Genomic DNA, 22,103 nt, shown 5'->3' with positions numbered 1-22,103 from the left:
CACGTCGAGTCTGACAGTCCCTGTTCTCTGTCCCCTCTGCGCTGCTCTGTGTCCTGGAGCGCCCGTGTGCTTAATTAGTCTGTGGAAACCAGACAACAGCAGCCTCTGAGGAATGACTGGCTAATTCTGTCTTCTTTTGTTTTCATCCCCCCAGGAATTAGTCAAACACACCCACGACGCCAGCGACAAGAGCAACCTGCGCCTGGCTCTGGATGCTATGAAGGTGGGCTGGAGATCGGAACTGGGATGGTGGATGAACTGGGATCATAGGAACTGTTTACCTTTTTGTTTTCTGTACACATTCGCACACACACACACACACACACACACACACACAGGCTCTCTCTCACACACATACAGACGCTCCTACAAGCACATCCGCGCACACAGACTCGCACGCGCGCCTACACACGCACATGCACACAGCTAAACTGCTCTTGAACCCAGAGTGTGACATGCAGATGCTAAATCGTCTCATTAGTCACATAGCCAGTACATATTTGGAGAGTTTCAAAAGCCTCTTCTGCTGTCATGTTTCCTGGGGAAGATCCGCCCACCTCTTCTCCTCGTTCTCTAGACACTTTCTAGACACTGTACGTTCAGTATGTTCAGCATTGTCTCTGCTGCACAAGATGAGTACCAAACAGTGTTTCTACTCTCGTCGAATGTTTGCTCTGCAGCATTAGCATTCTGTACCAAACACCAGGCCCACTCCACAAACAACTCTGTTTCTATGGGAACAAACAACAACAGTGTTTTGACCTGAAGAAAATGCATGCCAAGACTACAGCTTTTTACCAAGGTGGAGTTTACTTTCTGCGTTCGCCCTAAATCCCTGATCCTGATTTCGGCGACTTAAAGATTTAAAGTCTCCGAAAAAAACCCAAAAGAAAACCTGTTCTGCAGGTAAACGAGAGGCTCCAGAGATAACACAGGAGCAGATTGACTGATTAAGTGTTCCACTCAACCCTGATTAGCGTGATGAAGCTAATGTGCTCCACTAGTCTGGAGTGGTCTCTGTGTGGGGCTCCACTCAGCTTGCCGGCTCTGATTACAGAGTGATGGGAGACTGAGAGAAGAGCGAGGCACTCACTGACTCCAAGTTAGGGTTTCGAAAAGTATGTCTGTAAAGTAATCTGACGTGGGGGGTTGGGGGGTGAGGTTGGTGGGGTGAGGTTGATGGGGTGAGGTTGGTGGGGTGAGGTTGGTGGGGTGAGGTTGGTGGGGTGAGGTTGATGGGGTGAGGTTGATGGGGTGAGGTTGGTGGGGGGTTGTTGAATGGGGTTGGAAAGCCTCAGAATGTCCATGCAGATGAAGGTTCCCCAGGGAAGCCAGGTAGTCTAGGTTTCCAGTCGAGATTCCTAGTCAGCTTTTCTTTAACCAGGAAGGGCTCGATGAGAAACGGGATCTCTTTTTCGAAGTGTGTCCAGGTGAGACGTTGTTACGTGGTGTCTGCTCAAACACCCGGCCATCCTGGACTCTTCCTCCCCCCCTGAAACTCCGCTAGAACTGGACACTCCTGGTCCCTGGTTGAGCCCTGGTTCCTCCGCTGTGCTCACGAAATGCTCCGTTCGTGTGTCCCTTCACATCGTCCGATGCATCTGCTGAATGTACTAAATGACGGTCCAATCGGTTTGAAGCAGCGTCACATTTAAGCGTTTGTGGCTCCCCAGGACCTGGCTCAGTACGTCAACGAGGTGAAGAGAGACAACGAGACCCTCAGAGACATCGACCAGTACCAGAGATCCATCGAGAACCTGGTAGGACCCGGCGCATACCAGCTGGACTGGCTCATTTTGCAGGGTTCAAACATGTTCTCGGTTGTTATCGCAGGGTGACTTATAACGCAAATGTGGATGTCTCTCCTCTTTCTCTCTCTGTCTCCCTCCGCCTTCCCTCTCCCTCTTCCTCCCTCCCTCCCTCCCCCTTCTCTCTCCCTCTTCCTCCCTCCTTCCCCCTTCTCTCTCCCTCTCCCTCCCTCCCTCCCTCCCTCCCTCCCCCTTCTCTCTCCCTCTTCCTCCCTCCCTCCCCCTTCTCTCTCCCTCTTCCTCCCTCCTTCCCCCTTCTCTCTCCCTCTCCCTCCCTCCCTCCCTCCCCCCCTCCCCCTTCTCTCTCCCTCTTCCTCCCTCCTTCCCCCTTCTCTCTCCCTCTCCCTCCCTCCCTCCCTCCCCCTTCTCTCTCCCTCTTCCTCCTCTTCCCTCCTGGACAGAACCAGCCCCTGAGTAAGTACGGCAGGCCTAAGGGGGACGGGGAGGTGCGCGTGGCCTCGGTAGACAAACGAGCCAAACAGGACAGGTGAGTCGACATTCTGGACTGCATTCTCTCCACTTCTACTCCTCCTCTCCTCTCCCCCCTCCTCCTCCTCCGCCTCGCTCCTCTCTCCTCCTCTCCCCTCCGTGCGTGCGCTAGCCCCCGCGTATGTGTTCGAAAACACAAGAGGGGGCTTCCGTCGGAAACGCGCTCCGAGCACACGCCGTAGCTACTGTTCCGAGCGGGCTTGGCCGGGCCGGGGAGCATCCCCCTTGTGGAGTCGCCTCTGAGTGTGTTCTTTTCTCCGTGGCGCTGCAGGCACATCTTCCTCTTCGACGCCGCCGTCATCATGTGCAAGCGGCGCGGGGACAACTACGAGATGAAGGAGGTGATCGATCTGCTCATCTTCAAGATCACCAACAACCCCACCTCGGACAAGGAGAACAGGAAGGTCTGTCTCTCCCCAGCGCCCCGCTCCCTGTCTCCCTGCTTCCCCGTGCCTGTCTGTGATACGTAGGAGAGGGAGAGGAGAGACGGGGGGGGGGGGTTTAGGTCGTGGACAGGAGGGTCCAGGAGTGAGGTGTCTGCAGTGGGAGCTACAGCTGTCAAACCAGACCTCCGCATGCCGTCGCGCTCTCATTGAGGGTTCGGGTGCGGCTGAGAGCCAGATTTGACAACATGAAGACGTCGTGTACGGAAACGACCCCCGAAGCTTGAACGAATCTAGCCTTTATGAGATTTGTCGCTGAGATCAGTTCAGACACGTTATTCAGATTGCCTTGTACATTTATGATGTAATTGGATATATGTGGCGCTGGAGGAATGGAACAGCTTGACGGTTTCCCATGTGGTGTTTTTATTAAACATTGCTCTGTGCCTGATGGCAGCCTCACACACACACACACACACACACACACACACACACACAGACACAGACACACTCACACACTCTCTCTGTCTCTGTCTGTCTCTGGCTCTCTCTCTCACACACACACACCCACACACACATCTGCTCACACATACACGCATATTATCATTTGGATGATGATGATGATGATGATGATGTTGACACCAGCCATTTGTTTAGAGGTAAACAGAAATAACTAAACCCCCCAAGACAACAAACCAACAAACCAACAACAAACAACAACAAACCAACCGACACCGAGAAACAAGTGTTTGCACAGAGAAACACAAGGGGGCGGTGTCACACACAGAAGCCCACCAATCCGAATCAGCCTCTCACACACCTACCCCTCTCAGACACCCTCTCTGATTGGCCGGGAGCCTCTTTCCCTCTTATCTGATTGGCTTAGCTGCACCTCGTGAAGGTGACGTCCATCCGACCTGTGTTGAAGCCTGTGTTGAAGAGAAGTCCTTAACTGGGGATGTTACCTAACACTTCTACAGGGCAACATGTCCATGCTTGTTAAACTAGGCTGGCTGGTTACAGGGTCCGACCGACCCCCTAGGCCCCCCAGTGTGCCACCCCCTCCCCCTCACCCCCCACCCCCAGGCCTCCCTAATCAGGCCTCCCTAACCAGGCAAAGTCTGCCAGTCTTTGAAGGGTCAAATCACCTGTCATTAAAGCACCACACTGTCTGTGTGTCCAGGGCTGGCTTCTGGCTTCTGGCTCCTTCTCTTATTATCACCCTCTCTCTATCTCTGTCTCTCTATCTCTGTCTCTCTACCTCTCTCTCTCTCTCTCTGTCTCTCTCTCTCTTTCCAGTGGTCTCATGGATTCTACCTCACGCACAACCAAGGTCAGAACGGCTTTGAGTTCTTCTTCAAGACCAAGGAGCTGAAGAAGAAATGGCTGGAGCAGTTTGGCATGGCCATGTGAGTGTGTGTGTGTGTGTGTGTGTTTGTGCGGGTGCATGTACGTCTGAGTATGTATGTGTGTGTGTTTGCATGTGAATGTGTAACGGATGTGAATCGGTGAAACGCACTCCTCAAGTATGTAGCCACCCGCGTCAACAAAGAGCCCGCTTTTCGTTGGCGTAGCTGGTCATGGTCTCGCTTGGCAAGTCAGAGGTGGCGTGTTGGAGCCCAGCGAGTGGCGAACGTCGGCCCGTAGACCTTGTGACGGAGTGCGGCCACGTCTGTTACACACCGGTCACATATGCATTTGAATATGTGCGTGTGTGTTTGTCTGCGTTTGTGTATATGTGTGTCTCTGTGTGTGTGAGCTAGACAGTCTGTAGGTGTGTTACTGACAGCAGACATGTCTAGTTCCTCAGGTCAGGATTCGGACAGTGTCTCCCAGCATGAGACACTGACAACCAGCGGAATCTGTTTTCACTGAAACGTCCCTTCATGTCAAATATCCACGACCGTGGGCTCCTCTGTATGCATATTGCCAGTTCGACTACCTGTTGAGACTTGGTGGTGGGCTTCAAATCCCTCAGGAAGTGAGTGTCTCTCTTTTCTTCTCTTCTCGTAGCTCCAACATCCGCCCTGAGAACGGCACCAGTAATTCCCACGAGTTCCGCATGCACACCTTCCACAGCATCACCTCCTGTCACTCCTGCAACATGCTGCTGAGGTAAGGCCCTCACACACTCACACACACACCATACATGCACCACACACTACACTACACACCACACACCCACCACACACTACACAAACACATACCACACATACTGTACACCACAGTCAGACCACACACACACATTATGGTTCAATGTGTCACCAAGCACCTTTTTCCGTCACATCCTGCTTCCTGCTTGGCCTCATTTCAGCAGCTCTGTGATGTCACGGTTGTGTGTCTGCTGTCTTGCAGGGGGATTTTTAACCAGGGGTATCAGTGCTCCAAGTGTTTCCTGGGCGCCCACAAAGAATGTCTGGGGAGGTTTGGGCCCTGTGGGAAAACAGGTGAGGAACACACACACACACACACTATCATACACACACTATCATACACATACAGACATACAGGCATGGACTGAGCAAATGCACACACAAGCATTTAAATAAAAACACTTGTATGCATAAACATACTCAGTGTTGGGAACAATACTATCAAAACATATTTCATGACAGAATACAGAATACATGCCCAAGAATGTATTTTGTAACGTATTCCGTTACGTTACTCAATCTGAGTAACGTATTCTGAATACTTGGATTACTCGGATTACTTCCACATTGAATTGCATTTTATAAGTGTAGGAATGCGGCCATCAAATTCTGCCTACTAAACTGCTTTCCCCGATAACGATGGATCTTAGATGTCACGACGGTTCTCTGTACGAGCAAAATAACGAAGCATCATTATTTCTTACGTGCGTACATTCCCGAACATGCTCATAAAGAGAACCCTTGAGTCTCTTAAGAACTACTTGAGCGTGGATGAGAGGCATGCTTTGGCCAACCATGGTACGTAAGTTTGCATCCCCCGTGCATGTGATGGCCATGCATTGGCTTAGCCAATAGCGTTGCAGAAGGAAAGAACGAGAGGCAAAGACATGGGTGCGATAGATGTAGTTGTGTTCGTACAGTGTAGAAACCACCAGATTGAAGTTCCGGGAAATGCATGTCGGTGCCTTCATTTATTTCGAGAGTGAATCAACTTGTCAAACAGATAAGTATCGTAATGTAATCCATTGATTTCAACAATGTAACTGTATTCCATATACCAACCATTTAATTTGTAACTGTTACGGAATACAGTTACTCATCATTTGTATTCTGAATACATAACGCCGGTACATGTATTCCATTACTCCCCAACACTGAACATACTCAATGGCTAGAATCAATGAAACTGTCATAGAAGTGTAGTTATCTCCAATGCCATGGCTAATAGTACTGTTTGGAAAAGATTGCGATCCACAAGATTGTTTTACCCTGCTGGCAGGGCAGCAGCAGGGACTGGACATTGTCATGTGACTCAGTCACGTGACACCCAGAACTCAAGGCAGCGTGCAGCAGGCTTGTTTAACTGCAGGTGTCAAGAGCGTGTGCCATTTATATGTGTGTGTGTGTGTCTCTGTGTGTGTGTGTGTGTTTGTATGGGTGTGTGTGTGTGTATGTAGGCTCTTGAGAGTGTGTGGAGGGTGAAAGGCCTCCATTGTTCATACTGAACCCTGGAGCAATTCTGAGAGAACATGACAGATCCCAGTGATGACAAACAGGTCCTTTAAACCTGTAGCGCATGACTGTGAGTGTGTGTGTAGGTGTGTGTGTGTGTGTGAGAGAGAGAGAGAAAGAGAGAGAGAGAGGGGGAGGGAGGGAGGGAGAGAGGGAGAGGGAGGGAGGGAGGGAGGGAGGGAGAGAGAGAGAGAGAGAGAGAGAGAGAGAGAGAGAGAGAGAGAGAATGAGAGAGAGAGAGAAAGAGAGAGAGAGGGAGAGAGGGAGGGAGAGAGAGAGAGAGAGAGAGAGAGAGAGAGAGAGAGAGAGAGAGAGAAGAAAGAAAATAGTTAAAAGTATGTGTATTAGATAAGTGTGTGGGCGTGGGTGTTTGCACACGTATGCACACACGTTTGCCTGTGTGCCCAGCAAAACAATGAGACAGTGAGACAAAAAGACAGATTAACTAGATTAGTGTGTTGGTACGTACATATGTGTGTGTGTGTGTGTGTGTGTTTCTGTGTGTGTGCCCTCAGAGCAACACAATGCCCAATCCGGTTGGTCCGGGCATCAGTCATGGGTGATCAGGGTACAGAGGCAATAACGCCAGCACCACCCACACCTGGTCACCCTGGTCCCTGACCAGATTAGCACCACGCCACACACCCCGAGGACTCGGGGATATCTCCCAGAATGCACCCTCTCATTACTCCATTTGGCTGTTGGTTCCCAGCCTGTCGCAGAGACTGGGGCAGATGGTCCAATGCCGTAATAGAATTACACTTGGCCAAGGAAAGTTCTGGCAAGTGTATTTTAATTTCGAGACGTCTCTATAGTGTTCAAAATACATTTGTAGTAACATTTTACCCTTGACCTACTATGTTGGCAGACGTAGGGATGTAAAAACACTGACATCTATAGTATTCTTATCAGGGCTGGCGTATTTGCCCGTATAAACATGAAAACAACAACAGGAAGAGTCGTTTCATCAGCAGACAGGTATAAAACTGTGGATGTCTCTCTAGATTACAGCACATCATTATTGCACCTTCTGTCCTGTGTGTGTGTGTGTGGTGTGTGTGTGGTGTGTGTCAACTGTGTGTGTGGTGTGTGTCTGTGTCTGTGTTCTGCAGGCCGGGTGTGTTTCTGTTTCCTTCCCTGTGTGCCTCTCTCCCTCTGCTATCAGCCAGCTCTTTGTACATATGTGCAACGGGTCAAAGTTCATTAGGAGTGCGAGCTGCTAGCAGAAAGACTGTGAGGCGTGTGTGTGTGTGTCTGTTTGTGTGTGTTCGTGTGTGGGGGGGGGGTGTGTCTTCGTATGTTTGTGTGCGCGCATTTGTGTGTGTAGAGGTGTGTAGCCTGTCCCCAGGGAGCCAATGAAGCAGGGTTTGGAAGCTTGTCTCGTCAGCCCTGCCCCTCTGGTTGTTTGCTGCGAGTCTCCTGTCAGGTACCTGCAGCACAGAGCAGAGACAGGCGCCAGACTCCAGCGCAAGCCTCGCTAATGAGAGAGCTGCAGTGTTCCGTGTGTGTGTGTGTATGTCTGTGTAAGCGTGTGTGTGTGTGTTTGCACCTTGTAACCACTCATCATGCCTATTTTCAAACTTCTTTCAGACCCGGGCACCCTCAGAACTCAGGTGAGCTACTTGGCGTGTGTGTGTGTGCTCTTTCCTTTTCTCTGCACTTTGAAGACTTCTCTCCTCTATGTGTTTTCCCAAGGAGACTCCAGTTGACTTTGCTACTTTTAGAAGTCGAGCTACAGATAACGTCTGTAGATTATTGGGATTGGTTTAGCCATGTGGGACCCGGTTACCGTAGCAATCTCTGCTGCAACATGACGAACAAGCTGCAGACACAGCCAGGTATATTTTGACAAAGCACGATAACAAAGGCATTTGGAGCTTGGCATCTCGGAACCGACTTCAGCGGGCAGCACCTTGTGAAGGAAATCAAGGTTTAAGCGTTATGTCCTGGTTTAGTTGCGGTTCTAAGGGTGTCTATGAAGCCTTCTGTGACAGTGCATGTAAACAGGTCTATACACATATCATTGGATTTGATGTGAAATCAAGATAAGGCCTTATGCAGTTCAGTGCTTGTAGGCGTGACACACAGTGTGTGCAGAAAGAGGAGTGGTTGAGATTCCTGCTGCTGGGTTTGCTCTGCAGGTCTACTATAGATGTAGTCAGCCTGTCTGTGTGAATCTATATCTACAGCCATGGCCAAAAGTATTGGGAGCGACATACATTTTGTGTTTGCAAAGCTTGCTGGGCCTTGGCATAAAATGACTGCTAGCATCATTTCATCAGCACAGGAAAAAGTGTGAACTAGTTCTAGCCAGGTGAAATCACTCTCTCATACTGATTGTATTTTACAGTAAGAGCAGATTGACTGCTGTAAAAGAGGGGACTATTTGCATATATTGAAAATGTTCGCCCCAAAAAAGTTCTATGAAATGTGCCTTTATTGTATTCCGGTATTCTATAGAAACATGTGAAAACATTTTCCTTAAATGCTGAACCAGCAAACTTTGCAAAACACAACATTTGTCATTGCCAAAACTTATGGCCACGACTGTATGATCCGTCAGTGTTACTAAATATAAACTCTCACACATAGTATGTTGGTTTGCATGTTCTGCTCAGTGTGTGTACGGGGATTGATATCACAATTGTCTTGATATCACATGTTTGTTTGTGTGCATCAGTGTGTCTGTTCCTGTGTGTGTTGCTATGTCTGTCTGTGCCTGTGTGTGTGTGTGTGTTTGTGATGACAGCAGCTGCTCACAGTGCCTGTCTTCTTCCTGCAGGACAAGCTGTTGCATGGTCGTCGCTCAGATCCAGGTTAGTACATTCCTGAGACACCATGGAAACACTGTGATCTACCCTTCCCTCTGCTAGCATCATATATCTTACCTTCCCTCTGCTAGCAGCATATATCTTACCTTCCCTCTGCTAGCAGCATATATCTTACCTTCCCTCTACCTCCCCCTTTTCCTTAAGTCTCTCTCTCTCTCTCTATCTCTCTCTCCATCTCTTTTTTCCTCCTGACTCTCTTTCTCTTTTCCTCTCTCTTTCTCTCTTTCTCCTTCATTCCTCCTCTCTCTCCCTCTCTGCTTCTCTCTCTTTTCTCCTTCACTCTCCCCTCTCCCCTACTCTGTCAGTCAGTTTGCATCACAACAAACAGTGACCCCTCATATCAAAGGCTTGCAGCTACAGTGGTGTGTGTGTGTGTGTGTGTGTGTGTGAGCAGGATTTCAATCAGCCTTCCTTTGCTTTCCTTTATATATCAATCTCCACGCTGCCAGGAACCCATATTGACTCACAATGCTCACAAATCAATAGGCTTTTGATTGCTTGGGTCTTCATTGTTTCATAATTCTCCGTGCTCGCCCAGTTATGCTTTCTCGGGCGGTGATCTCACCAAAGGTTTGCCCTTGTGTTGACGGGAACGCACGACACGCCTGGAGACTGATCTCTCCTCTCTGGTGATTAGCACGCTTGCAGAACTGTCTGTGCCTCGCGGGGCGAGTTAGCGCACGCTAGCCAGGCCAGAGCAGACGATATGGAGACACAGGGAGGAAAACAACAAAGAATGCCTCCTCAAAACTGCACTGTCATGGATTATAATCATTTAGCTTTGTAGACCATGCAACTTATGGGGGGGTCGGGAATTGAACCTGTGACCTCTTGATTGGTAGACGTTCTAGCGCTGAGCTGTACGCTGAACTTAGCTCACAGATAGACAGTCTCCACCCACCTGGCTATTTATTAACTATCACATGCTCTTATAGTGTGGATACAGTGTGATGGGAAAGCTGGGAGGAAGGAATGGAATTATTGAGAAGGAGGAACTGGTTAAAGAAAAGTTGTGTTTGGGGCAACGAGGAAACAGGTATGTTCGCCAGAGGCTGAACAGACCAGACGGTATCTTATCGAGGGCTGTGATAAAGGAACAGTGATTACTGTCCTGCCCTGATACCCTTGCAGGTCAGCCATGTTGTGGAAACGTAATAACGCCATGTGACAGTTTGAACTGATGGCTGTGGTGTGTGTGTGTGTGTGTGCACATCCCCTGTCATTACTCACCATAATGGGATCATTAATATTTTAGGTTAGTGAGGAGATGGAGTGCACGTCCTTCAGAACTCTCCTCACTCACACACCCTGTCTCTCACACACGTAAACACACACACTCACAGTCACATACCCACTCTCTCTCACACACACACACACACACACACAGACAGACACACACATCTGGAGATTCAAGAGTAAATATTGGGCTTTGTCTTATCATTACGCATGTGAGGATCTCGGTCCTCTCTCTCTCTCTCTCTCTCTCTCTCTCTCTCTCTCTCTCTCTCTCTCTCTCTCTCTCTCTCTCTCTCTCGCCCCCTCTCCCTCCCTCCCTCTCCCCATCTCTCTCCCTCCCTCTCCCCATCTCTCTCTCTCTCTCTCTCTCTCTCTCTCTCTCTCTCTCTCTCTCTCTCTCTCACCCGCCATGACCCTGTGTGTGCGGCCCCTGACAGGCCTACCTAAGATGTTGGTGACCAGGAGCTACTTTGGCGTTCCCAGTCCTACCGGGGGCCCGCCCCTCAACATCCAGACCGGTGACATCATCGAGCTGGTGTGTGCGGACCTCCACTGTTCCTGGTGGCAGGTGGGGAGAAACACGTCACCCTGTCTCTCCCTCCTGTCTCTCCATCCTCCCCTCCCTCGGTTCCTCCGTCCTCCTATCTCTCCACCCCTCTGGTGTCCCCTTGTCTCTCCATCCCTCCATCCTCCTATCCCTCCCTCCGTCCCGCCCTGTGGTTCGTCTGACCCTGTTTTTCTCCAACCCTGACGAGGATGTTTACCGCCGTGTCGTCGTCTAGCCCGGTGCGTGCGTACTCGTTCATTGTCCTCGCCCCCGGCGTCGCACGCCGACGAGCGGGACCGCTCACGGGAAGATGACTCATCCGCGCCGAGCGAGGTGTTGATACAAGCTTTTTGGTGTCGACGGGACAGGCGCCGAGGTCAAAGCTCGCACACACACACACACACAGAAACACACACAATGTCCGTAAGCTCGTTCTGTAGACTCATGCTACAGCCTAGCCTGCAAGAACAACACCAGAGCAGGAGACGCACGCTGGGGATGGGTGGAGGTTCGGTGTGTGTGTGTGTGCTGTTTGATAAGCCATGTGTGTGTGTGTGTGTGTGTGTGTGTGTATGAGCCGCGCGTGTGTGTGTATGAGCCGTGTGTGTGTGTGACACCCTCCTGCCCTCTGTTTATTGACTTTGGTTGGAGACATCAACAGCCGGGCTGTCTGTGCTGCTTGGCCTGACTAAGAGACTAGCTCCCCTCTCCCTCCCTCTGTCTCCCTCTCTCTTTTCATCTCTCTATCTCTCCCCCTCCCCTCCTTCCCTCCCTCCCGCTCGCTCTCTCTTTCAATCCCCTTTTCTTTCATTACCATCCAGCTCCCTCTTCCTCTCTCCCTCGCACTGCCCTCTTCCTGTTTCTCTCTCTGTTTTTTCGCCCCCCCGCATCTCTATTTCCCTCGCTCCCTCCCTCCCTCGGTCCTGCATTGATCCATCCCTCCATCCGTCTTTCTTTCTTTTGCAGGCTGTTCCGCTTTTTCTCCCTCCCTCTCCCTCTGGCATGCCTGTTTGTGTGTGTGTGTGTGGCCGTGCGTTGGCTGCCGCGCGTGTCTGTGTGTGTGCGCGCTTTTTGGCCGCTGTGTGTGTGTGTGTCTGCGTGCTGGCGACCGCGTACGCGTGGGTGCGCCTGTTGGCAGGCGTGTGTGTGTGTGTGTTTGGTCAGGCGAGAGTTCAGACTGAGACCCTCGGGGAGTCCGAGACATTTGGTGTGACTTGACAGGCTTTTGTGTCCTCGTGACAGGTCCCTGGCACCCCGAGGCAGGGCGCAGCACAAGCATGCTCGTTAACATCCATCCACCAAGCCCTCGTTTAATACCGCATTGTGCGTATTAATTGATGTGTTAATTGCATCGGGCACTCTAATGCCTATATCTATGGGGTTCGCCCCCTCCCTGACCTGTCGCCGGTGTAAACAAAACATCGGGACAATTGATATCCATCACCGTGGTGACCAACAGACCATAATTCCAGTTGCGGCTTCCCAGACAAATATAACTGATCACCCTTATTAGATTTCAGCACGTGGCTTCCATCTGTGTGCTGGAGCGTAGTCATGGCGCCTTGGAATGATCACAGGCCTATTAAACACAGGGATATGGAGCGTGGTCCAGCGACATTAATAAAATGCCATTATGTATGTATGACAGACTGTTGAGAATGACAAGACGCTGTCAGAAGGACCGGCGAGATGGGCGTTCCGCACAAAGAACGAGCGTCGTCTGCTTGTTTACCCGTGAACGTACTACTGTAATATTAGTTAAATACAATCACAAATCCTCACGACCTATATGTATCGCAATTAAAACGATGTCATTTTAACGCACTGTTTTATTACTACTAAACTGCTTTTTATAATTGACACAATGTTGGTCTCGTCATACCATGACATACCCCGTTGGCGATATCTATTAAGAGCTTGTTATAATAATATGACCCCTCCAGAGACAAGGACGCCCATGGAAATGCTCTGGTCTCACGGTGCTAGGACCATACTGAGGGTTAAATCTAGTCGTGAGCTCTGTAGAGTTATTATCATTAGGGAATGGAACAGCCCTCTTGGCTGTGATTATCTCAACAATAATTAACTGGGGCTGTAAATTTGCACTGCTCTGCGTTGAGAGCTAATTGTTCTTGAATTATGGAGACGCAGTCGGCCAGCCGAACGTAACGCAATTATCTCTGTGGTGGTTCCAGGGCAGGATCCTGACAACCAAGGAGGTCGGCTTCTTTCCCAGTGACGCCGTCAAGCCCTGTCCCTGTGTAAGCCTCCACCTCCTCCTCCACCTCTTCCTCCTCCTCCTCCACCTCTTCCTCCTCATCCTCCTCTTCCTCTTCCTCCTCCTCCTCTTCCTCCTCTTCCTCCTCCTCTTCCTCCTCCTCTTCCTCTTCCTCCTCCTCTTCCTCTTCCTCATCCTCCTCCTCTTCCTCCTCCTCTTCCTCCTCCTCCTCTTCCTCCTCCTCTTCCTCTTCCTCCTCCTCCTCCTCTTCCTCTCCTCTCCTCCAGGGGGGCTCGGGTACACAGCTACGTAGGGAGGGAGAAACTTGTGGATGGTTGAGAGTGCTGTTTCCCCTTTTGTGAGTGTGTGTGAGTGTGGGGGAGGGGGTTAAAGGTTCCTGGGAGACATCATCTAGGTAAAGATAACCAGGACATGACTTAAGCACCCGGTGGAGACAAGAGCGTTTTAAACACCAGTGGTTCGGCTCCACACACAGCGCCGAGAAGTGTAAGAGGGCAATGTTTTTGAGCTGCCGCAGACACGAGGTTCAGTTTGTGCTCTGGTCTGAGAGTGACGCTTTATCTGGGTTTCTGTTTCATCTCTCCTCTCCAGGTGCCCAAACCTGTGGATTACTCCACACAAACATGGTATGTTCCTCGAATTCCGCCTCAAATAACGACTCTGTTTGGTAGAACGTTAGCTAGCTCCCCACGTCAGATCCGGTAGCTTTTCCCTCTGAGGTCACGTCTCGAACTGTCAGCTTCCTGTTGCTCTGCTGGTGTTCTCCGTGTGGGTGGAAAGCTGCCGTGATGTTCAACAGCAGGACACCAGAACACTCCAGACCAACACGAGCAGCGGGGCTTCACATCGGCTGTTCCACAGCAACAGTAGCTCAGCTGCCACACCAGCCAACATATTGCTGCTCCAGATTTTTATTATAACGTGTGTGTGCGCGTGTCTTTTCTGTCTCACTGGTGTGTGTGTGTGTAATTGATGAGTATAAGACTGATGTATATAACTGTCGTGTTTGTAACGGTGCTGGTTTATATCTGTGTGTGTAGAACTGATGTGTGTGTGTATATATAACCGTGTGTGTGTGTATATAACCATGTGTGTGTATAGAACAGTGTGTGTGTATTTACAGCGTGTGTGTGTATATAACAGTGTGTGTGTATATAACAGTGTGTGTGTATTTACAGCGTGTGTGTGTGTGTATATAGCAGTGTGTGTATATATATAACCATGTGTGTATCTACAACGTGTGTGTGTGTATATAACAGTGTGTGTATATATATAACCATGTGTGTGTATATACCATACCATGTGACTGATATGTTTCAGGTTCGCTGGGTCGATGGAGAGGCTCCAGGCAGAGGCGGAGCTAATCAACCGAGGGAACAGCACCTTCCTGGTCCGCCATCGCAGCCGGGAGTTCACCGAGTACGCCATCAGCATCAAGTAGGCCTGCCACGCAGTGTGTGTGTGTGTGTGTCTGTGGTAAGGAGGGAGTGTGCCCCCACCCCATCCATGATCATGTGTCCATTTAGCAGATGGTTTTATCCGACTCTATGTACAGGGGGGTGGATTCGAACCGGCGGTCTTTTGAGAACTGCTCTATCCCAGTCGTACCATTATAGCATGGGAGGTTTGTTATTGTGTGTGTAAGTGGGGCCACGTACGTGCGTGTGTTTTTGTGCATGTCCAGGGGGGGGGAGTGAGGGCATAGCTGTGTGCGTTCGTGTCGGCACAAGCATGTTTGTTTATGCCTGATTATTTCGAAATCTTTCAACAAACCACACAAGCACCTTTTTACGATCGTGGCGTTCCTGGCGATAAGATCCAGCCCAGATGTGATCCCACCCAGGAGTGCAACAACGCCCCGACAAACAAGCACACCTCCTCTTGACACGCTGCGTTCAGGAGCGTTCGCCTGCCCGTATCAGGGCTGGCTGTGTTCTCTCGCTCCGGAAAGATCCCAGCGCTGAGTTTACAGACAGGTTAGGACAGGCCAATCAGAGGCAGCTGCTCCCAGCCAGGTTGGGGTTGCGACAGGAGAGGGAGGGAGGGAGGGAGGGAGGGAGGGAGGGAGAGGGAGAGGGAGAGAGGGAGAGAGGGGGAAAGAGAGGGAGAGAGAGCAAGATGGAGAACACATATCAAGGGGGAAGATACACTTGAGTAATCCCAGAAACCCCTGTCTGTCCACATCAAGCCCTAACACTGGGAAATATCAACTGGCCTGTCTGGGGGTTGTAGTTCCACGAGGGGCCAGGGCGCATTATGACAGGGATTAGGAGGCGTAACCGGGGGGGGGGGGGGGTGGGGAGGGTGTCGCGACAGGCCAGTAATGACTCCACGCTGTCCGCTTGAGGATGCTGTGACCGGAGAGTGACCGGACAGCGTTCGTCAACCGGCCCGTCGCGCTGAGCTTCCACACTGAAACCCTGCCCCCCTCGTCCCCTCGGTCAGCAGCCGCCCGCCCAGAGAGCAGTCCTGCTCAGTCACTTAACCATCCGTCTGGTCCTCTAGGTTCAACAACGACGTGAAGCACATCAAGATCCTGGCCAAAGATGGCTGCTTCCACATCGCTGAGAACAAGAGGTTCAGAAGCCTCCTGGTGAGTCCGCTTCCTGTTCCCGCTCCGCCCGCAGTGCATCTCACAGCCAGTCGCGCTGTGTCGTTACTGTGATATGGTGTCAAATCCCAACTGCAGAATTAGCCTTGGGTTGAAAATAGTTTTGATTAGGGACGATTTACAGTACCAGGCTTGGTCTTAATACATAAATACATAGTTTTGTTCTTAGTTGTCAATGTTGGACTTTTTATGAAAGCCTGTGTCGCTACACCAGTTTTCTTTGCGTGAGCCACACTGAATGCCAATTAAAATGGATGTCGTTCCAGTATTACAGCAATTCTCCGTATAGCTACTTGGCCGACCAAGAGTCTGTTTGTAAATGTGTGTGTGTGTGTGTGTGTGTGCAGGAGCTGATAGAGTATTACAAGCACCACTCCCTGAGGGAAGGGTTCAGGAGCCTGGACACCACCCTGCAGTTCCCCTACAGAGACCCTGAGAACACTGCCACGCTGCGCACCAACCGCCCCGGAGGGAGCAGTACGTTCACCCCCTCTCCTCCTCCTCTGCTCTCCTCTTTCCTGTCCTCTCCTCTTCTGTCCTCTTCTATTCTCTCCTCCTCTTTCCTCCCCTCTGCTCCTCTCCTCTTCTATTCTCTCCCCTCAGACAGCGTGATTGCGTGATGGCACATGACCGATCCCGGTTGTACTCCTGATTGCCAGGTGTTTCTGGAAGGTTCTGTGAATGTTGGAACAGCGTGGCGCCCGATGTCACCAGTGATTGGTCGACGCTGTCGTCGCGGTAATTAATTCACTTTCGAGCGTCGTCATGGGACCCGGCCCGGTGGGCACCTCCTGTTGACGACGCGTCGCAGCCAGCAGCGAAATGAGATTCCGTTAGATTCTGTTCCACATGTCACCAGGCGAACGGCACAAGAAAGCCGCCTCCCAGTCAGCTGAAGGTCGCGTTGCAAGTGAAGAACGCGGGCGGATTGCTAAGGAAGCCCCTCTGTGTTTTGGAGAGAGACGTGTCAGTCAAAACCCTGTCTCCCTGTTTACCGAAATAAACAAAAACTGAAAGAAAATAAAAAAACAGGAAATGGAGACAGACAGAGAGAGAGAGAGAGAGAGAGAGAGAGAGAGAGAGAGAGAGAGAGAGAGAGAGAGAGAGAGAGAGAGAGAGAGAAAAGGAGAGAGAGAGAGAGAGAGAGCGTAGAGAACGGGAAGGAAGTGTGTGGGCCTTTCAGGTTTGTTTATCCGTCTGTCTGGTAGAATCCTGCTCTGCTTGTTGTGTTGTGTCTGTCACGCGTGCTCGGCTGAAACCCCGTCTCCTGATCAGAAGCCCTCGTGCTGTACTGTAGCAGGGCATCCAGAGACCCAAGTCATCCCATGGTAGCTAATGGCATGCCTCGCTGCCCTCGGACAATCTGTAGAGAAAACAGTGACAATAAGGACTCCGCATACACTGGGTCCGGCACGAAAAGAATCCAGAATCGACCAGTTGGTATTCATCGGGTCACTCTATTTGGTCGCTTCGTACACAGCAATTGACACGCCATTCATTCAGCTGATGCTGACGTCCAAAGCGACGGTGAAATAGTGCTCGTGCGTGGTACGAACGGTGTTTCGGTAGTCAGAGTCAAGGCACGGAAAGGCTGTGTGTGTGTGCGTGTGTGTGTCTGTCTCAGGAGAGTCGGTCTATGCGTGTGTGTGTGTGTGTGTGTACAGATGGGAATGTAACACAGCACGTCATCCCCCTCAGCGAAACACGCCTCCAGCACATGCAGCTGAACAATGTTGGGAAGGAAAACAGTGAGACGGTCTTTCCCCAACCTACCACATGAAGACACAATGCAAACCCGCCCCGCGGTAAACATCCACACAGAACACAAGACTGCACTGGCACTTCAAGTGGCAGTCAGCCTGCGTTTGACTCATGGGGTCTTATTGTAGCAGCTGTGAGTGTGGTGGGTTGTGTGCGGGTATGTATGTGTGTGTGTGTGTGTGGCTCTACCTCCACGTCAGTTGGTCGAGTGGGTCGTCCCAGCGGACCACCAGGTGCATGGGGATTTAACGCACACACACCGAGAGACACACACACACTGAGAGACACACACACACACACACACTGAGAGACACACACAAAGACACGGACGCACCCCGACACACGCAGACGCATACATACATACCTTCAAACAGACATGCACGCATAGATACAAACACACACACAAACACATGCCAGCTTCTTTTTCCTCTCGGCCTGTGCCCTGTTTTCCTATCAAGCTGCAGCTGCTATCAGTTTATTTTGCCAGTTGGACATTTTGAGTTTGGATTGAAAAAAACAAAACATGCTTTTCCCCTTTTTGCTCTCCCTGTCTCACCCCTCTCTCCCTCACCCCTCTCTCTCTCTCTCTCTCTCACCCCCTCCCCCAGCCCCTGTGCTCTGCGGTCTCTCTATTGTATCTCCCGCCGGCTACAGTTTTGTGCCCCCCTCCTCCGCTCCCTTCTGGTCAGGTACAGGTATTGCTTCTTTTCTCCTCCTCCTCCTCCTCCTCCTCCTCCTCCTCCTCCTCCTCCTCCTTTCCCCTCTTTCATTTCCAAACGCTGCTCAGAATGCCGAGCACAGCCCTCGTTCCGTCCACATCCCCGTCTGATCTCTGCCTGTCTCTCCTGCAGCCTCTCATGTCACCGCCCATCTCTCTACATCTGTGTGTGTGTGTGTGTGTATCTCTGGTGTGAGGTGTATGTCCATGCATGCGTGTGTGTGTGTGTGTACGTGTACCTCTGTGTGCAGGTTTCGTATCGACGCATGCACGTGTGTGTGGCTGTCGGGGGTGTGTGTGTGTGTGTGTGAGTGTGTGTGGGTCTCATCTGTGTCTATGCATGCCTCTGTATAGACCTCGGATGGCTGTGTGCCTATGCATGCCTGTGTGTGTGTGTGTGTACGTGCAGACCGAAGCTCACTCCAAAAAGATGCTATAACTCCACCAAAGGAGAGCAATAATCTCTGGAGCTGGATCTCTGGAGGCAGTCAACAGACATCCCCACTGCAGCGTAAACAGAGTGGTATGCATCAGATATGACGCCGCGCCAGAGCAGAGCGATCATGAGGCAGTGTTCTCCCCCTCAGATGATCTGATGTATAATTAATCCAGTCATAGGAGTGGGGATTACGCCGTTGACACTTGGTAAGCCGTAATCCTAACAGGCACGTCATTTGGGCTGGATGTGCCAGAGCTTTCGCTCAGAACAGTTATTGAAATGGGCCGTGTTAGGGTTGGGGGTGGTGTGTGTGTGTGTGTGTGGGGGGGGGGGGGTTGGGGGGGGGTGAAGATGAGGGTAGCTAACCTCCTTCCCCCTCTCTCACGATGTCTGTGTGGGTTGTGTGTGTGTGTTTGTTTACAGTAAGTGTGTGTCGCTCTGTTTGTTTATTGTAGGAGTAAAAAATAAATAAATATTCGGGCCTATTTATAAATACTGATTTATCTCTTTCTCTCTCCTCCTCTTTACTACCTCTTCGCTCCTCTCTCTCTCCCTTTCTCTCCCCTCTCTTTTTCCTATCTCTCCCCTCTCTCCTCTCCTCTCTCTCTCTCTCTCTCTCTCTCTCTCTCTTTCTCTCTCTCTCTCCCTCTCCCTCTCCCTCTCTCTCTCTCCTCCAGTGTTTACTCCCAAAGTGATGGGCGTGGCGATAGCCCGCTATGACTTCAGCTCCCGGGACACGAGGGAGCTGTCCCTCCAGGAGGGAGACGTGGTGAAGATCTACACCAGGTCGGGAGCCAACGGCTGGTGGAGGGGCGAGGTCAACGGCAGAGTGAGTGGCCCCCGCGGCTGTCAATCAGCCACACCGTCCAGTCATATCTGCCCGTTGCGTAGAGGGAGGGAGAAGCCTCGTCTGATTGGATTATTTGATACTGAAACATAGTGTCAGACCGGTCCATGATGTATGTATTCACCGATGCAGTCAGTGTAGATGGATGAGTGTGTGTGCGCGTGCCTGTTTGTCGAACATGAGAACGTGTCTAAGTGGTGTTTGTGTGATTACCAGTGGAACAAGAGGTCTGTTCTCTGGCTGTTCTGCTCAACCTGTGTGGACTAGACCACAGCGAGTGCTCGGAGCTAGTAGTTCGTAGCGTGTGCTAGGAGCTACAAGCTAGTCGAGTGGCAGAAGCGTTTGCTCTCTTTAAAGCGAGGACGGAGGCCCAGGCTAGCTAGCGCTAGACGCCAAACGCTAACGTTGTTGAAGGAGTGAGGCGCTCTCTCTCTCTGTTGGATCAGACAACTCAAGTTTCCTTCAGGTAGGTCGGTTAAGTCTTGCGGTTCAGATGGAACAGTAGCACAGTGCCTGGCCTCGATTCAACTACCTCTGCGAGTCTCTGTTCGGTTGAGAGGAAATGGAGATGTTTTTGAAGCCAGAGGAGTGAGTCTCCTGCAGACGTGCTAGTCATGGTGAAGGGCGGGATCCTACAGAGATGTTTTGGGTTCGGCGTCCAGTCCGACCTTGCTCTCCAGGAAGCCTGCCGTGCCCACCTGATGCAAGCATGTGTTACAAGGCTCTCTCACACACACACACACACACACACACACACTATCTCTCTACAGTCTCTCGTCGTTCATTCTTTTTATTTTCCCCTCCTCAGGTCGGGTGGTTCCCTTCGACGTACGTGGAGGAAGGAGAGGAGTGAGGAGAGAGGGGAGAGCGAGTGTGAGAACGACAGTAGGAAAGGCAAACCGGGAGGGTTTCTGGTCTCGAAGGGTCGGGAGCCATCGAGCCGCTCGGCTCCGCTCGCGCCGAAGCTTCCAGCTCACCTCTCTCTGCCCTCCCAGAAGCCTTTTTTCCGGGGAGAGGGCTGTGCCCGCCGGTGCAGAGCCTCCACTCTGATTGGCCGGCGACTCCCTGCTCAGCCGCCCCGCCCACACGTCTGCCCCGACGCTTTCGCCGACCAGCAGCTTGCCTGTCAGCAGGAGGAGAGCCCTCGCGCCAGAAACGACCCCCCCCCCCCTCCCTCCATCCCAGCACCACCCCCCCCCCCCCCTCTCTCTCTCTCTGCCAGCCATCGCTGCTCCGTCGTTGGGAAATATTCAAACGCTACCCATCCAGTCATCCGTCCATCCGTCCCGCAGGCTCCGGACTGCTGAGGCCGTCTTTGAAGAGAGGAGGGAGGGGGAGAGAGGGATGAGGAGGGAGGGGGAGGCGGTAGTAGGAGGAGGAGGGTTCCCCCCCCCGCCTCCCCACAGGATTTGGTGTGTGTCGACCTTGTCTGTGTGTCTGTTCCACTTACCTGGCTGGTTATTGATGCCTCGATGGCCCACATTCGGACACGCGCGCATACACTCACACACAGGTAGGATCTGTGAACACTGTCACATAAAACATCCTGTTCACCTTCGGGATTAAAATCAGTACCCTACACACACACACACACACACAAGAAGAGAGAAGGTCTGTGGTATATCATCGCGGATATACCCCCACCCCACACACACACACATCTTTTATCTCCCACCTCTTGTGGCTGTGTTGTCTTTGCTGTTAGCTGTGTTGTCGTACCCCCCCCCCACACACACCCCCTCTGTACTCTTTCCTGGCCAGCCTGTCACTGTGTGTGGATCTGATTGGGCCTTTACCGTCGTATTGACGAGGCAGGGGAAAGCTCCTCTCCTCTCACAAACGAGCAGAGCCCAGGCTCTGAGGCGATGCGTCTGACAGGGTAAACACGCAGCCTGGGTTCCCTCCGGCTCCCGGCTCGGAGCCCCCCCCGCTCCCCCCGCGCTCCCCCCGCGCCGTCTCTCCTTTCTCGTCTCTCCTTTCTCGGCCTCTTTTTCTCTCCTTCCGTCGCCCCTCCTCGCGGCGGCTCTGCCGTCGTCGTCTTCCCGCGCGAGGGGTTTGCTCTCTCGCCCGTGTCTTCTCTCTGCCCCCCCCCCTTCCTCCAGCCCTCCCTCTCTCTCTCTCTTGTCTCCCTGTCTTCCCTCCCTCCTTCCCTCTTTGTCTCCCTGCATCCTTCCCTCCCTCTCTCTCTCTCTACCTCCCCCCCCCCCCCTTCAGCAGATGTTCCAGTGCCTCCCTCCTCCAGTACACAAAGGAGGTTTACCCACATCTGAGAGAATAATGACTTGAAGAGTGCAGCTCTGTGTTCCAGTCAGCCCACTGATGGGCCACACTGTCCCCCCGTCCGCCCAGTCGACACCCCCCCCTCCCCCCTCCATGCCTTCCCCCTAAACGCCCCACCCTCCACCCTCCGCCCTATCAATGGTCGTTTGCACCCCTTGGCACATTATGAAACAAGGAGTCTACTAATACACAGTCAGGGATCGATTGTGTGTGTGTGTGTGAGTGTGTGTGTGTGTGTAGGCTGCATAT

General features: G+C 51.7%; 1 protein-coding gene across 1 annotated transcript in view; it reads left to right on the top strand.

Annotated features, from left to right (window-relative positions):
* vav3a (vav guanine nucleotide exchange factor 3a) overlaps positions 1-20,694 on the top strand; it is a 53,597-nt gene extending 32,903 nt beyond the window's left edge. The window contains exons 11-27 of the mRNA XM_084702870.1: positions 155-223; positions 1,674-1,760; positions 2,210-2,295; positions 2,569-2,701; positions 3,980-4,089; positions 4,694-4,795; positions 5,036-5,127; positions 7,936-7,958; positions 9,128-9,161; positions 10,850-10,980; positions 13,155-13,220; positions 13,790-13,824; positions 14,519-14,635; positions 15,704-15,791; positions 16,157-16,286; positions 19,405-19,556; positions 20,383-20,694. Coding sequence (XP_084558996.1) covers positions 155-223; positions 1,674-1,760; positions 2,210-2,295; positions 2,569-2,701; positions 3,980-4,089; positions 4,694-4,795; positions 5,036-5,127; positions 7,936-7,958; positions 9,128-9,161; positions 10,850-10,980; positions 13,155-13,220; positions 13,790-13,824; positions 14,519-14,635; positions 15,704-15,791; positions 16,157-16,286; positions 19,405-19,556; positions 20,383-20,427 — 1,500 coding nt within the window. The 3' untranslated portion in view covers positions 20,428-20,694. The remainder of the gene's footprint in view (positions 1-154; positions 224-1,673; positions 1,761-2,209; positions 2,296-2,568; positions 2,702-3,979; positions 4,090-4,693; positions 4,796-5,035; positions 5,128-7,935; positions 7,959-9,127; positions 9,162-10,849; positions 10,981-13,154; positions 13,221-13,789; positions 13,825-14,518; positions 14,636-15,703; positions 15,792-16,156; positions 16,287-19,404; positions 19,557-20,382) is intronic.
* The last annotated feature ends 1,409 nt before the right edge of the window (positions 20,695-22,103 follow it).

Source organism: Hypomesus nipponensis, chromosome 8, assembly GCF_054491055.1.
Source record: "Hypomesus nipponensis isolate SF chromosome 8, ASM5449105v1, whole genome shotgun sequence".
Classification (NCBI taxonomy): domain Eukaryota; kingdom Metazoa; phylum Chordata; class Actinopteri; order Osmeriformes; family Osmeridae; genus Hypomesus; species Hypomesus nipponensis.
The sequence above is the reverse complement of the archived record's forward strand: the minus strand, read 5'-3'. Positions and strand labels throughout refer to the sequence as shown.